Below are 16500 nucleotides of genomic sequence, written 5' to 3'. Positions count from 1 at the left end.
ATTTAAATTAATGAAATAAAGTATCAAATGATTTTCAAATTTTCTAAAAATTTGCAGATTTGATCTATGCATTAAGTACTTTAAATTGAACGGTTGGATCGTTGAAATTTGATGTAGAACATGAGTTATTGAACGGAGTAAGTCTAGATAGACTTACTCTTAGAATAAAAGGATCTTTCCTCATATATATATATATATATATATATATATATATATATATATATATATATATAAAGAGTGTTATAATAATAATGGTGTAACTTTTATTAAGTATTAAACTATTCAATAATTTTATATTAAATATAAATTTTATAAATTCAACCGTTAGATTATAAGTTCTTTACTCTTAGATTTTATATACAAAATTTTATATTAATCTAAGATGATTTGATATTTCATTCTTATAAAACAAAATTAACGTAATATATTCATTTCAAAATATAATAAAATATAAACATTTTTATTACCTTCAAGTTGTTGTTCAATTTTAACAAAATTTGATATAAACATATAAAGTGGTATGAACTTTTAATCTAACGGTTAGATTTACAAAATTCACATTTAATATAAAGTTATTGAGCGATATAATACTTAGTAAAAGTTACACCAGTATTATTATAACTCTTCTCTCTTTATATATATATATATATATATATATATATATATATATATATATATATATATATATATATATATATATATATATATATATATATATATATATATATATATACCAAACATGCATGACAAAATAATTTGGATCATACGATCCTCGAGTAAAAAGCATTGGGCTATACTTACTTGGAGTTTGAAGTTAAATAAACAGAATGTAAAATAGTGCAATTATGGGACTAAAACGTAAAGCACAAACGCGAGTGTTGTTAGTAACATTTACTAGTGCCATGTTATCCACCATTTAACATGTTATTTTTTTTTAATTAAAGAATTTAAGATTTAGGGTAACTAAAATAATTATTTTTAAAGTGTACAGTTGAGGTAAATTTATTTAATTAATAAAGCAGACTATTTAACCTACTTTGAGTCATATGTTATGATGAGTTGGGTCAAAAAGATTCGAATTGAATTCAATTTTTAAAATTGATGTTCTTTAGAGTGACTTGTTTCTTTAAATTATTTTTTTATTTTTCTCCAATATTGAAAATGGATAATTATTTTTATTAAAATAATTTTATAATAAAAAATGATTATTGTATATAATTATAAAGCAATCACATCTACCATTTTTATAAAATCACGTAATCAACTAGGTATAAAATTATTATATATTATATTCTTGTTCAAAATTTGAGAGACTATACTAAAAGTGGATTATAACACTACACTATTTATTGGAATACTTAGTCAATTACAAGCTACCTTCAAATTCTTATAAAATAAATAATCAGCTTAGCTTAATAATAATATAAATATATAAAATAATACTAATAATAAAATTAATTATATAAAAATTATAAAATCAACTTACTTCATACACGTTATGGTGTTTGTGGGCTTACTTTTTCTCTTCTAAATAAATATGGATCTTGTACTTATTGTAATTGACTCACATTTGAATGAATACCACTCTTAACCTATTTTTCACTCTTATATTTTTCAAAAAAATATATATATATATATATGTATATATATATATATATATATATGTATATATACCCAAACTTAATTAATTAATATACATATTTATAAAGTAATGATAACAATAGAATTATTTGCACGTACAAAATTTATAAAATCTATTTAATTTGTACAAATTAAATGGTGTTGGTGTGTTTCTTTTTTTTCTCTCCAAATAAACATGAATCTTATACTTGTGACAATCTTACATTTGAATGAACATCATTCTTTATATACTTCTCATTCTTAAACTTTTAATTTTCTCTTTTTTATTTGTCAACAAGTAAGAGACAATTCATAATTCGATAAATTAACCCAATTAATCCAGATTTATTTATGATACAAACAAAATAAACTAAAAGCGCCTGCATTTAATTTAAACATTTAAAAATTAAAATCTAAAGCCTGTCAATTATCAGACAAATTTGGATTAATCCAAGCTATTTTGTCAACTCAAAATATATTGAAGGTGGAGTTAAAGTTTAGGATTGGTGCTGTTTTTCCACCACATATACCCAATGTAACAGGAGGGACAAGAATAAACTTTTGGCGAGAAAATTAAACTATTTTTGTAGTTGCTATTCACTGTTCTCATGCATACAGGCTGTCTTCATAAAAATATTTAATTTAATATAATGATGAGAAACTAACAAAAGAAAAAGTGGGGATGGTACTGTATTGTCATCTAGTGTTAGTTTATATGTGTAATCCTTTTCATTTTCCAAACTTTTTCATGCCATGTAATTGTAAAGTATAACCTTGTGCGCATGCGGATCTACCCACCAAAGCCCAACGGTAGAGAACAAGCCAAATGCCACACCATGTTTTAATTTAATGAAATTTTAAATAACCCAACAACTAATTCATATCATAAGAAATATTTTGAGTGATTAAGACAAATTATATTGCACAAAAAAAAGAGACAAACATTATATTAGGTTTGGTTTTATGTCATTCAGAACTTTTAAACCGCTTTAAACTTGGCTATAAAATTAATTTTAAGCTTCTTTGTCGTAATAATAACTATTACTATTCCTTCGATTCTTAATTGTTATTCATAAGAGTTTATACCATGTTTCTTTACAAAAGCTGTTATAGCTAAACAATGTAACTTGTGTTTCTTTAATTGGAACTACTTGTGCGATATGTATTGTAAAAATTTTAATTTTTACATCAATTAAAAATAAAATAATTAAATAACATATAAATAAGATAATTAAATAATATATAAATAAGAGATAATTCTTATTTTATAAGTTGGTTTACATGATTGAATTAAACTCTAAAATATACTCTAAAACACTTATCATTAATACATATATCAAGTTCAATAATATTATACATGAAAAAATGTATTAAGAAAAAAATTATTTATTTTAAATCATTAAAAATAGTTACTCACCATTAATTTATATCAAATTCAATAATCTTAAATGTAAGAAGGTATATAAAAAAAAAAAACTAAACTTACACATGAATATATATATATATATATATATATATATATATATATATATATATATATATATATATATATATATATATATATACTTCTAGAAGTTTTCCTTTCCAAAGCGATAAGTTATGCAATGTATATCATAAAATTGTACAGAGATCTTTATCTAACTTAACAGCGGAAAATGGAGTTGCACATTGGTGAAGAAAATGCATTTCTTTCCAACGATTTCTTTTTTTATTTTTTATTTTTATTTTTAGAATCTGTATCTGCATCTAATTAATCGTTGGAAAAGAAATATATATATATATATATATATATATATATATATATATTAAAAATAAGTTTACTTAAATTTATTATATTTAATAATTAATATTTTTATATTAAGTTTTAATGATCTAATTATTAAATTTAATATTTTTAATACATCAATTAAATTTATGAATTTTTAAAAAATTTAAAAATTATTTTATATTTCATTTTATTAATTTATTATCATATAAAATAATTTATAATTATTCATCAATTTAAATATAATTATCTTTGTCTATTAAAAGAAATTGATATTTGCATATATAAAAAATAAAGAGTGAGAGAATGAAAGACAGAGCAAGAGATTAAATAGTGTGGGGCAAGTGGATAATTGAAAGATGGATGGATCATGGGAGAAGACTCGGAGCTACCGGTTGACTATTTTCTCATACTAATCAACATAAGAGAAAAGTCAAATGCCTTTTAAATTTCTCCATCAATAATTCAATGTGCGTGCTCTCTTGTTTTCTACACTGCTTTAATTTACAAATATACTTAAATATACTTTTAACATCTAAATTTTAGGTTTATTTTTAGTTTCTCAAATTTAAGTTAACTTTTTATACTCTTATTATTTAACAAAAAAAAAATTGGTTTAGTACTAGAGAATCACCCTTATAGCATCACTAACTTCGATAAATTAGGTTTGTTGTACACTATTAGTTAAATTTAGTGTAATATGTTTTCTAAGAGATACTACTAACTCTAGTAAATAAATTTTGCATGACAAATATAGTAAATGGTGAATTATTTTATTGATTCATTAAAAAAATTTGATATGGGAAAAAGACAAAAATATTAATTTTTAAATTTTTAAAAAAATAAATTTACTTCATATTTAAAATATTAAAATTCAATAAAAAAAATTAAATACAAATAATTAATGTATTGAATCTAAGGTTGAATTGATCAGATAGTGTCTGAATTTTTAATTTTTGATAAAAATAATCTTTGACCAAATTTTATTTATACCTTTCAACTGAATTATATTAGTTATGATAAAATCTTAACACACTTGTGTAAAAGAAATATATATATAAAAAAATCTATTTAAGCTAATTTTAATGACATGTAAGTAAGAATTCATGTACCAAGTTAACCACTGGCAGTATAAAATGTTTTCTTTAGCGGCTGAAAATAATGAATTAATTAGTTTTTTTTTTCTTAAAAAAATGTACGTAGCTGGTGTGAATATTTATTGCTGCTAAGTTTTTCGAACTTCCCATGTCACCTCCTCCCGTTATTTCTGAACTGTGTATGCATGCTCACGTGAAGGCTAAGACCACGCCCAAATTATACTCAATACTTATATATATAATTAATTCCATCACTATGTAATAATTATTTCAAAAAAAATAAAATACCACATTGTTAAAAAAAATTATGTATCGTATCGTATTACAATGATAAATATAACGATAAACTTAATTTTGATTTATGTAAAAACTTAAAAAATTCTCCTATCATCCCAATACACCTTATTAATTATATGTTAGCAACTAATAATAATTAACCTGCAAGATAATATGAAAATAAAATGCTACTTATTTAACCATACATATGATTAAATATATGTGTGTGCCAAAGAAGAACATATCGAAATAATATAGTTCTTTGTTCGGTGGCTGTGTTGTGATTGTGAATAAACGTGCATATGAACTAGTGGCTCGTGAATTAATGATCGAGTTTCGGGTGTACATTCTCTTTTGCTTTAATACTAATGGAAAGATGCATATATTGGGTTTTCTGAATCTGTGGAATAATATTGTACATTTGTCTATGCATGCACTCTGCAAAATACAAAGGGAAAAAAGAAAGTGAATCTGCTATCATCCTTATCTCTGCTCAATTCTCCTCTTACGTGGCTTTCATTGTCACATATATTTCAACAGCATGCATTTAACGATGTCAGCAAGAGCTCAGAGCAGCCTCCATCGTGTCTTCACACTAGTCTCCTCTGCATGTGGGAAGGTGAGAGAGAGAGAGAGAGAATATGAACCAAATAAATAAATAAAAACAACCACAAAATGACATCTAATATAACATCAAAGCCTATCTCAATAATTAGTATAAACCTATTACATGTCATTCGTTATCATGTTATTATCAAATTATCTATTGATGTTTAATTCTATGAATTAAACTTAATGAATATTTAGGGTTACATTTCTTCATGTGTAACCGTTAGGAGCTCACTTGTAATCGTCAGATATTATTGGTGGACGTATATAAGAGATTCTACGATAATTAATATTAACTTAATTATTCAAAGTCAAACGATCAATGATAAGATCAATCGAAGAATTTCCTCCTCATGCTCTTGAGTTTGTTAATATATAGCATCATGTGACGTTCAAGTAATTTATACCAACAGAGACACAATTTAAAAAAATTATTAAAAAAAAAAAAAAACCAGTTCTTACGCACTGAATTCAAATTATTTTGCTTAAACTTCCAAGTATTGCCATAAGTTAAGAGTTGACATATTGGGTTAGTTTGTTATTTTAATGTTGAGATTATCATGCCTATGATTAGACGCAAAACTAAAATTTTGGAATTCCTAATTACTCTTGGTTTGTGATTCTATATATTAATTTGAGATTGACACGTAGTGGGTGATCAACTCCTCCACATGCATGTATCATGTGCTGCATGCAAACGTGTCAAAAATCCATCTGTAATACATATGTTTTCAAAATCTATGTGGGGGACATGCTATAACTGCTTGACATAATATGATTATGTTATAAGGTTTTTCTGATAATTAATTCTCCAAATAACAGTCAACGAATCAACAAATGAAAGATTAATTTTAAGTACAAAATATAAAACTTAATATATTAAAAACTAAAAAAAAATTAAAATCCTTTTTTTCAAGAATTTCCTCATAGCATATAAATAGTTAAATACTAAAATATCGTTTAAGTGCAATCTAAAAAGGGGAAATCTTGAAATAGGAACTAGTTTAATTACAGTCTTTGTAATGATATTTTTCAAAAAGCTATATATTTTGATTTATAGCTACGCTACGACTTCTTCACATCACTCCCCGTATATATTTATTTAATAAAACTAAGTCAAAATTATTTAATGGGATGCATAAGTTGGGTTCACTTATGGTCTAAATAATTTTTTTTTCTTTAAATGTTGCAGACTAGGCCAAAATGCGCCTTAAGAGCAAGCACGAGACATGTGATGGGAAAGACAAAAAAAATATCATTAATTATCTACATATATGGAATTTATATATATATATTATGAGTTTAATTCTGTTCAATATGCAAATATAAAATATTTAACATAAAAATTTATTCCATCATTTTTAAAACTATTGTCCCGTAATGCTGATAAAGAGAAAAAGTCCAAATAAAAAAAGCTATAATTTTATATAATCATATCTGCCTGTCTGAATTAGTTCGATTGTCATCAAAATTTATAAATTTTATTAAAATAGTTTCCTACGTTTACTGTTTTTCCTATATTTCATTATTATAATGAGATCCTTAATTTCTTGAAGATTCAAATATGTTACACCCTTTTTTCAATTTTCATTTTTAATTGAATAATGATAACTCAGGGGGAAACAACTCATTTTAATTTTTAATTATTACTTTTAAATCGGAATAACGAGTAATAAAAACAAAAAATTATCACAAGATACTTGCACGCAAAAATAAAATAAAATAAATTATTATCTTTTTATAATTCATTATTTTCCTTTCTTGCTTGCAAGGAGACATTAGTTCCTTTCATTATCATTAACTTCCTCTCAAAGGAAGTGATTAATGAACAAAGCAAAATAAGGGCTTTTACCATCCTAGCATGCCACGACAATGTATATTCAACGTTTGAAATGCAATATAAAACGTGGAAATATCTTAATTACTTGACGATTGAATCTTTTAGGATAATTAATTAATTCATATTATAGTAAAAGAATAAATTATCAAGGGACTCATCTAATCCTTATTACTCTCGTTCTTCTCTTGAAACGTGATTGTAGCATTAAAAAAAAGTACTAAATAATATACTAAAGAAAATAGAAATTTATTACTATTTTTTAAAAGATTACATATATATCTTTATCAAAGACAAATCTATTTGAATCATGTAACACTATTATGAATAACAAAATTCTTTTTTCAGTATATAAAATTGTATTTTTAAGATTCAAACTTGAAATTTATAGCTAAATTAGAATAATTTGGTATTAATTGAGAATTTTGATAGTATAAAGATTTATGATTTGGGGACCATTAGAGTTGAAGACTTTTTTTTCAACATCCTCTCCATTTTGAATGCATGGACAAGTTAGTTTAAGTTGGGTGGCAGCCTCATAAATGTAAAGACTCAACTTACACCATCAAACCTACTCACTCACACATAGTTGAAATGTCCAAACAATACATTTTCCAATTCCCAGAAAATTCTATATCTTTTGTATGAATTTGTCATCAACTGTCCTCGTTGACCCGAACCTCAGACTAACCACGACACAGAAATGGACCTTGCTGTTTGTGTCCCAAATCGAGATGCTCCCTCTACTTTAGTGTCAGCAAGAAAGTTTAGGCAAAAAGTTTATTAAGGGTAGTCAAAAATAAAAAAGAAAAATTGGCAAGATCGGGAATTGTCCTAAACAATTGCATTATTAAAGAAATTAACAGAATCCACTTAGTACGGAAATGGAAGTAACACAAAAAAGGTTTGCCACTTCTTCACTTTTGGCTTTTGTCATGCCTAAGGGTCGCTTGTGTGGTCATATTTATCTATGTAATTAATTAACTAATCAAATAAGAACCTTTTGTTTTTCTTTTTCTCCAATTCCATGATACATGTACGGTCAACTAAACTCTAACTCTTATGTTATATGTATCCGTATGCACTCTTGTGACACGTGCTCTCTCTTTCTCTCTCAGAGTGATAGAATTAAATTAAACCAAAAACTTGTATGAGCTGGAGGGAGATTCCGTGTGTGGGAATCGAGCTGTAATTGAAAGCCTCCCTTCTTTTTTCCCTCCTTCCAACCCTCTTCCTATTTTTCATCTACCATTTAACAGCCTATAAATACCTCAAATCTTCAACTTCTTTTCTCACACACCCTCTTGTTCTTCTTCTTCTTTGTTATCATCCTTCACCTATTACAAGCCACTTCATCCACACTATAACACAAACATGGAACTAAGCACCATGTTTTGCTTGTGTGCTTCTTTTCTCTTCATTGTCCTCTTCAGAACACTCATCAAATCCAAACGCCGTGGTGACTTGCCACTCCCTCCTGGCTCCATGGGTTGGCCTTACATAGGAGAAACCTTTCAAATGTACTCTCAAGACCCAAATGTCTTCTTCACCTCAAAAATTAAAAGGTTCAAAATTTATCAATGACAATTCCTCATGCCATGAAAACTCTCTCACTTTCTTCAACCAATTCATGGACAAATTTCACTTACAAGCTTCAATTTTTTGTTATCTAGGTATGGCTCCATGTTCAAGTCCCACATTCTAGGTTGTCCCTGCGTGATGATTTCCAGCCCTGAGGCTGCCAAGTTTGTGCTCAACAAAGCTCAACTCTTCAAGCCAACATTCCCAGCAAGCAAAGAGAGGATGTTGGGAAAACAAGCCATTTTCTTTCACCAAGGAGAGTACCATGCTAACTTGAGAAGGCTCGTTCTTCGCACCTTCATGCCAGAGGCCATAAGAAACATCGTACCCGACATTGAATCCATTGCCCAAGCTTGCCTCAAATCATGGGAGGGTCGTTTGATCACCACTTTCCTTGAAATGAAAACGGTGAGCCCCTAAAACAGAGCACAAAACAGAGCAAAACAGAGTAAAACAGAGCTCCTCTGTTAGAAGAAAAAAAAAACTACCCATTTCTAATTCCTAGTCAATTAATGAAATTTTAAAAAAATTTTAATAAATAAATAATGGGAGTTTTGGGTTTTCAATTCTGGGTCTGTGCAGTTCACTTTCAACGTTGCTCTGCTTTCGATTTTCGGGAAAGAGGAAATTCTGTACAGAGAGGCTCTGAAACGGTGCTACTACACTCTGGAGCAAGGGTACAATTCAATGCCGATTAACGTGCCGGGAACGCTGTTCCACAAGGCGATGAAGGCAAGAAAGGAGCTTGCGCAGATCGTGGCCCAAATAATCTCTAGCAGGAGGCAGAGGAAGCAAGATTACAAGGACTTGTTGGGTTCGTTCATGGGTGAGAAAGCAGGGCTCACCGACGAGCAGATAGCAGATAATGTAATTGGAGTCATATTTGCAGCTCGTGACACCACGGCCAGTGTGCTGACGTGGATAGTCAAGTACCTTGGCGAAAACCCTAGTGTCCTAGAAGCTGTTACTGTAAGTGTCTGGGTCCTACCACGTTTTATTTTTGTCAATTCCTGAGGGCACAGAAAAAATGACAGTATGTTTAAATACAAATTTATAAAAAAAATTTGAGAATTTTTCTACCATAAGTAAATACTTTGACATATAGAAATTTTTTAAGTTTGTATCCGAGCATACATGAAGTGGTTTGGTTTCTAAGACTTAATTTTGGAACTTCACAGGAAGAACAAGAGTGCATATTGAAGAGCAAGGAAGAAAGTGGAGAAGATAAGGGTCTTAATTGGGAGGATGCCAAAAAGATGCCAATAACTTCAAGGGTTATTCAGGAGACTCTCAGAGTGGCTTCAATTTTGTCTTTTACCTTCAGAGAGGCAATAGAGGATGTTGAATATCAAGGTCAATAACCAAATCTGATATGATACCTTTTTCATTTAATTTTTAAGCCAAGATCTCCTTTCCTTTTCCCACTCAGGCTCACAGATTCTATGTTGGTAATTGTTTTTGTTTAGGGTATCTTATACCAAAAGGGTGGAAAGTGCTCCCTCTCTTTAGGAACATACACCACAGCCCTGAAAATTTCAAGGAGCCAGAAAAGTTTGATCCCTCAAGATTTGAGGTAATTATTGTGTGCTGAAACCATGGTTTTGCTGCTATTCAGTCATGTTTGATACCAAGTCAAGACCTTAACAGATTCTGTTTAATTATTTGTCATGCCAGGCTGCTCCAAAGCCCAATACTTTCATGCCATTTGGCAGTGGGACCCACGCTTGTCCTGGAAATGAATTAGCCAAGTTGGAGATTTTGGTCCTCCTACATCATCTGACCACAAAGTACAGGTTGGTAAACTTAATAATCCCCAGTAACAGTCTCTCATATTGCTAACTTTTTTTAGCCCTATGCTTTGAATGGAGACATATTCCAATCCAAATTAAGAGGTTTAGAATGTTTCTAAAGTGTTGTTTCTATTTTTTCTGGTGCAGGTGGTCTGTTATGGGTGCAAAAAATGGGATTCAATATGGTCCTTTTGCTCTTCCCCAAAATGGCTTACCCATCACATTATATCCCAAGAAGTAGATATATCATCACTCAAACAAATCACACATCCAATCCAATTAATTATCCAACCCTGGTTTTATAGTAGCTTTCTAAATATGGAAAGAATGACTTCAACTCTAAGCTCTCAAAATTGGTTTCCACATTCTCCCAAGATAATGATAAATACCAACAGAACCATATTGCAATTGGATAACCAAACAAGGGAGATCATCAATCAACTCTTCCTTTCTTTTTGGCCAAGAGAAACCCAAAGGGGTAGTCTTGACAAATAGCAGCATACAAACAGGGATGTCAAGTGTATATAGGAGGTTTCATAGCCAAGAGCAGATAGTATTTAAGTTCTTTTCATTTTCTTCACTTTTTCTTATTTTTAATTATTCCTTCCAATATGAGGAAAAGTCCTCAAAAGATTGTATTGATAAATTCAACTAATTAGTTCTGTATCCATAAGAATGCCGCAAGGCCAAAATAAAGGGAAATATTGCTACCGATATGAGTTAATCCAATGCATAAATATAAAATACCCTTCATAATCTTTTGTTTGTAAAGAATAATAGGGAGAAAATAACAGTGGAAAAATGAAAAAATATAATGAGGGAATGCCAATGAATCACGGCACCATAAAACGAAAAAAGAATACGTGCGTCCCATTTTGCAAGCATGCATTCAATTATTCAAATCTTGAATAACACGGATTTCTTTCATGTATGGCATTTCAATCAAAGTCAGGTCCCCTATGATCCTAACACATGTCGTTTTAAGCATGTAATGTAACCATTATCCACTTCGTAAGTCGTTTTTCTTCAATAAAATTCAAAAGGGTTGATTCAAGTATCTACTATTAATATTACTTGCAGAAATATCCATACTCAGAATAACAATATAGAAATGTGTTTTCTTATTACTTTGCTTCAAATTCTGATTCTGATTTTGATATTTAACGTGTACGCCGGTGGTTTCCAGAGATGAAACTAACCTTGAAGTTGCTAATTGTCTATAATTGTAACAAGACAAACAAGGCTTTATGGCTTCAGAACTGATGCAGTTAGTGTTTCCAAAGTTGGTGACGAGTCATGAGCATGTCATAGTTATCTAATCTCACACTGCTCTTGGAGAAATATCTAAAATGTGGGAAAGCTAATACAAATGCTGTTTCCAACCATAACACATGTATTGATTTTAGTGACATTATTATTATTATTATTATTACATGGGTGTTTGATAAGATTATTTGGTAAAATAACAATGGTAGGTTGTGTGGGCCTTTGTTGAACTTGCACAGCTGAGTTGTTAATGAATGGTTTGAAAATCAAGAATCGCGAGTTTCTGTATGATCAAACCACGGCACTGCAAGAAAGACACTTGCTCATCTTATAATATACCTTGATTCAATGTCATGACTATATGGCAATCAGTGACAGAATCCCAATATTTCTGAGACACCACCAATCACACAATATAAAACTCATTTTTAGAACATCATGTAAAATATCTTTCAACTGAAAAATAGAAATACTCCCTAAAAAAATAGAAATTAATTTAAATGCACTTGCTTTATGACCCAATTATAAATGTTTATTGGGATACAAATTAAATCTCACATTATTAAAATAAAAAAAAAATTATAAAATACTTACATATTTTATTAAAAAAAAATTATTAATCCATCAACATAATTCACACAATATCTTAAAACTGACAATAAGAATTAATCTATGTTTATAGAATATAACTTTTATTGATCAAAAATAAAATTATAAAAATAAAATTCGGACAATATGTTATAATTATAGAGATGTGTATATAAATAATCAATAAAATAATATTTTCTCTTCTTGATAAATATATCGCTCAAAAATAAATATGATAATATAATCTTAATAATACTTGTATATAATAAAATTATTAATCTTTATAATAATTATTTTTGAATTCATATTTTTGACATTTTTAATATGCCGGTGGTATAAGGTTTCTGCATTAAGAGTGTATAAATATTAAATCTCTACTCTAATACTAATTATAAAAGGACTTGTAAATTTAGATGGTATTTGACCAGTTTTTTCCTTCAAAATTCATAATTATTTTAAATTTAAAAATTAAAAATAAGTTATAATTTAAAGTTAAAATTATTTGATAATTAAAGTTACTTTTAATTTGAATATTTAAAAAGTACTAGCAACATGCTTATTTTAATGCACATTTTTTAATTATTAATTAAAATATAAAAAAAAACTATCAAATAAAGAGAGATTTATTAAATAGAGCAGAAACCCACCAAATTTTATGATTTTTAATAAATATTGAGTAATCCAAAGATCAGTTTTCAAGACAGTTTTTCTAAAAATTTAATAGGTTAGTGTTTTCTCAGATCCTGATATCTAAAATAAAATAAAAATAAAAGGAAAGGGAGAAATAAAACCTAACAGTTTCTAAAATTAACTCTTTTCAAGAAAAACCTTTCTTTTTAAAATTTTCTTCTTTAAAAGATAACTATTTTATAATTCATTTAATTTAATTTCTCTTTTAAAAAGAAAAAAAATCTAAAAATAAGTTAGAGAAAACTCAAATCAGACCAACCACTTCAGCTGGTAAAAGTAAAACAGTCAGGTAAAATTGACTTTAATAAGTAAATGGATCAAATCAGTTTTGTTCAGAAAACGATGTTTTAATTTGACTTCATCGATTTTTGTGAACAATAATGACTCAACCCAGTCGACAGAAATTAGTTTGGTAGTGCATTTAAAACAAATAAAACTAATATATTAATATACTCTTAATTATTTTTAGGGATATATTAATGTTATCATTTACTAACATACATCGTCTCAGCAAAACAAATTAAATGGGGGGTATATATAACAAAATTAATGACTGAGGTGCTTTTGTGTATGTATGTATTATACACTATAATGGCTCTCTAGTTCAACCATTGATTCGATTATGTGACTGAGTCGAGTAAAATAACACAGAATTACATTAAGTTCATAATTGTTATATATGTAATTAGATGACAAACGACAAATTTTAAATAAGAAAATAATCAAAATATACTACTCCACAGCAAAGGTTGTGACACCAACATGTTTCGGTATAATTAAGTTGAAGAATCTTAAGATTTTTTAAACATGTGATGTTGAATTCAATTTCAAAATTTGTGTATATGAAACAAGTTTGTTGATGGAAAAAGTCTAGTTTCAATGCATTAATTTCGCAAATAAAGCTACCTAACAAATAAAAAAAAATGATTGCAAAATACGTAGTCAATGAGACAGTTTTTAGAAAAAGCAGAAGAAGAAAAAAACTTAATAAGTTACGTAGTAAATAAAGGTATAGTATCTATATGCATAAAAAAGAAAGCATTAAAAAGTTGAATATTATTTACACGTTAGGTGGCTGGAAAAAAAACTGATCAATGAGGTGAAAAATAAGCAAGAGCCAAAACAAAGAATAGCTTCAAATGTTGTTAGAACTATGTTTTATTTTTGTTGAGAATGAAAAATGACATGTAAAATAATCCATAATATACAGTCCATATATATATATATATTATTTGTATGAAATATCTACTCAATTTTATTGATAATTATTATCTGATTATTTTTAGGAGAATCTCTCTTTTTAATTATATTTTTTATATAAGATTCAAATATCAAACTTTATTTAAAGAGATCTAATTTAATATCACAAAAATTAAATATACCTCTAATAACTTTAAGTTTTAATAGTAGCAAAACAAAAATAGAAAATAAACTAGGGCATATAATCCCCATGCTTTATAGTCGGATCATAGTCTCAAGTAAATTTTTCTTTATATTGGAGAAGAAGACAATGTAAGACACTAATTTTCTCAATGCGAGATTTTTAAATGAGGTTTAGAAAAAAGTTTATTTTAACTTTTTAAGATAAACTATAACATATGTTTGAGCTTCTTTTTTTTCTTATTAAGATGACTTTTTTTTTTTTAGAGTTAATCATCTATACACCGCCAGTATAAAGTTTTTTTTACACTAACAGTCAATCAGAGCTATTAATAGTACTTTTTTTATTTTAATTTAATTAAATGAGCTGATGAAAAAATACTGTTAACGGCTCTGATCGATTATCAGTGTAAAAAACTTTACACTGATCGTATATCTCTTTTTTTTATCCATCCAAGTTTCAATAAAAATTCTGTACATTTTATTTTAAATTTCTTACTGCTAAACTGACTCTATTGATTATTAAAATATAGATTGATTCTGATTTACGTAAAAATATGTTAATTTCAATTTTTTTAATAACGTTAATAACATCTCAATCGAATAAGTATAGCACATGATGCTGTCTTATTATATTGTTCGAGGTAAAAAAAGATAACCATAAAAATTGTATCCATTACCATTTCTGTTCTTCAAAAATCTCTTTCTTTATTTATATTTCATTTCTAGTTATCTGGGGGAAAAATCGAATGTCATATGACTTTTATTTTTCTTTTAAGGATAAATATATATTTGTTTTTGTGCAATATTAGTTCAAATTTGACTTTTGGAAATCCTATATTTATTTTCTTCTCACTATTGGAAAGACACGCATATTGCTGCTTATCTGTTTTTTTTTTTTTTTTTGAAAAATGTTAAATTTATTTTTTAATATTATTATTTTAAATAATTTAATATGATTAATTTGATATAAATTTTGAAAAAGATTAATGGATAATTTGAAAAACAGTTAAAAACTAAAGTGTAAATTGAATGAGGTATTTTCTTTTATTAATTTTTTTATTCATCAAAATTGAATTTGGTATCAAAGGTTTATGGTTTACAACAACAAAGACATTTTAATTAATTAGTTGATTTAGACTTCATTGCTCCTTTATAATCAAGAATTAACTAGTAAAAGGATTGAAACTTAAAAAAAATATTTATCAACAAAATCTTATAGTTTAAAATATAAAATTTATAAAGCGATTGAAGTTGAGCAAAAAATTAACTCGGGCGAGTTATTAAACTAACTCGTTCCTGGTTTATATTTTTAATCTTCAGTTTTGCTCCTAACAAAATATATCATATTTTAATTGAACAGTCTGTCAAAAACTCTTCTTTTTAGTTTTTCTTTCAAGCTTGTCGATTGAGAATAATAAGTTCCAAACAATGCAAAAGATTTATAAATTAAAATGTGTCATTTTAACTTGTATTGGAGTAAGATATATTAATTTTCCTTTCGAAATTAATAAATTGTTCCATTTTTCCTTTATTTTTTTGTTATACAACAGATTTTAAAAATCCTCAGCATAAAGTTTAATTTTACAGTTTCCTCGACAAAGATCAAAGTCAAATCCTTGATGTTAAAGAAGACAATGAAAATAATAAAATAGTAAATCGTAAATAAAATATTTTTAAAAGAAAATAAAACATAAAAACCACGTTGCAACAGAATTTAACAGATTAACGAATAAAACATCAAACCCGTCAGATTTCGGAATCTTCCACGAATTCACTTTTGACTGCGCCTCTATTCTTGTAAATTAAGTAGATCTTTTTCATCCCTACTGTCTGCAGAAAACAAAAAAACAAGAGATGATAAAGAAAAATGATCGAGAGAAAATAATTTTCTTTTAGAGAGGATGAAGAGGAATGTAGAGAAAAATTGTTGGAGGGAATTTTTTTATCTATAAAAATCAAACTCAATGCTAAAGAGTTACAACAATTCAAACACATTAT

General features: G+C 27.4%; 1 protein-coding gene across 1 annotated transcript; it reads left to right on the top strand.

Moving 5' to 3' along the window:
- Window positions 1-8484: 8484 nt before the first annotated feature.
- LOC109807873 (abscisic acid 8'-hydroxylase CYP707A2) lies at window positions 8485-11289 on the top strand. Its single transcript, XM_020370563.2, has 7 exons — window positions 8485-8769; window positions 8878-9193; window positions 9368-9754; window positions 9964-10138; window positions 10252-10358; window positions 10460-10578; window positions 10723-11289. Exons 1-7 carry the CDS (start codon window positions 8579-8581, stop codon window positions 10814-10816), a joined length of 1389 nt encoding a protein of 462 aa, XP_020226152.1. The 5' UTR covers window positions 8485-8578; the 3' UTR covers window positions 10817-11289.
- The last annotated feature ends 5211 nt before the right edge of the window (window positions 11290-16500 follow it).

Source organism: Cajanus cajan, chromosome 11 (genome assembly GCF_000230855.2).
Source record: "Cajanus cajan strain Asha chromosome 11, NIPB_CcT2T_4, whole genome shotgun sequence".
Lineage (NCBI taxonomy): Eukaryota > Viridiplantae > Streptophyta > Magnoliopsida > Fabales > Fabaceae > Cajanus > Cajanus cajan.
This window is presented reverse-complemented; position numbering and strand designations above follow the sequence as displayed.

What these genes read in the sequence shown, in the direction of transcription:
- LOC109807873 (XM_020370563.2), top strand. Translation starts at nt 8,579, where the DNA reads ATGGAACTAAGCACCATGTTTTGCTTGTGTGCTTCTTTTCTCTTCATT. An exon ending in GTGTCCTAGAAGCTGTTACT is followed by an intron (nt 9,755 to 9,963) that starts GTAAGTGTCTGG and finishes GGAACTTCACAG; the next exon opens with GAAGAACAAGAGTGCATATT. An exon ending in CATCTGACCACAAAGTACAG is followed by an intron (nt 10,579 to 10,722) that starts GTTGGTAAACTT and finishes TTTCTGGTGCAG; the next exon opens with GTGGTCTGTTATGGGTGCAA.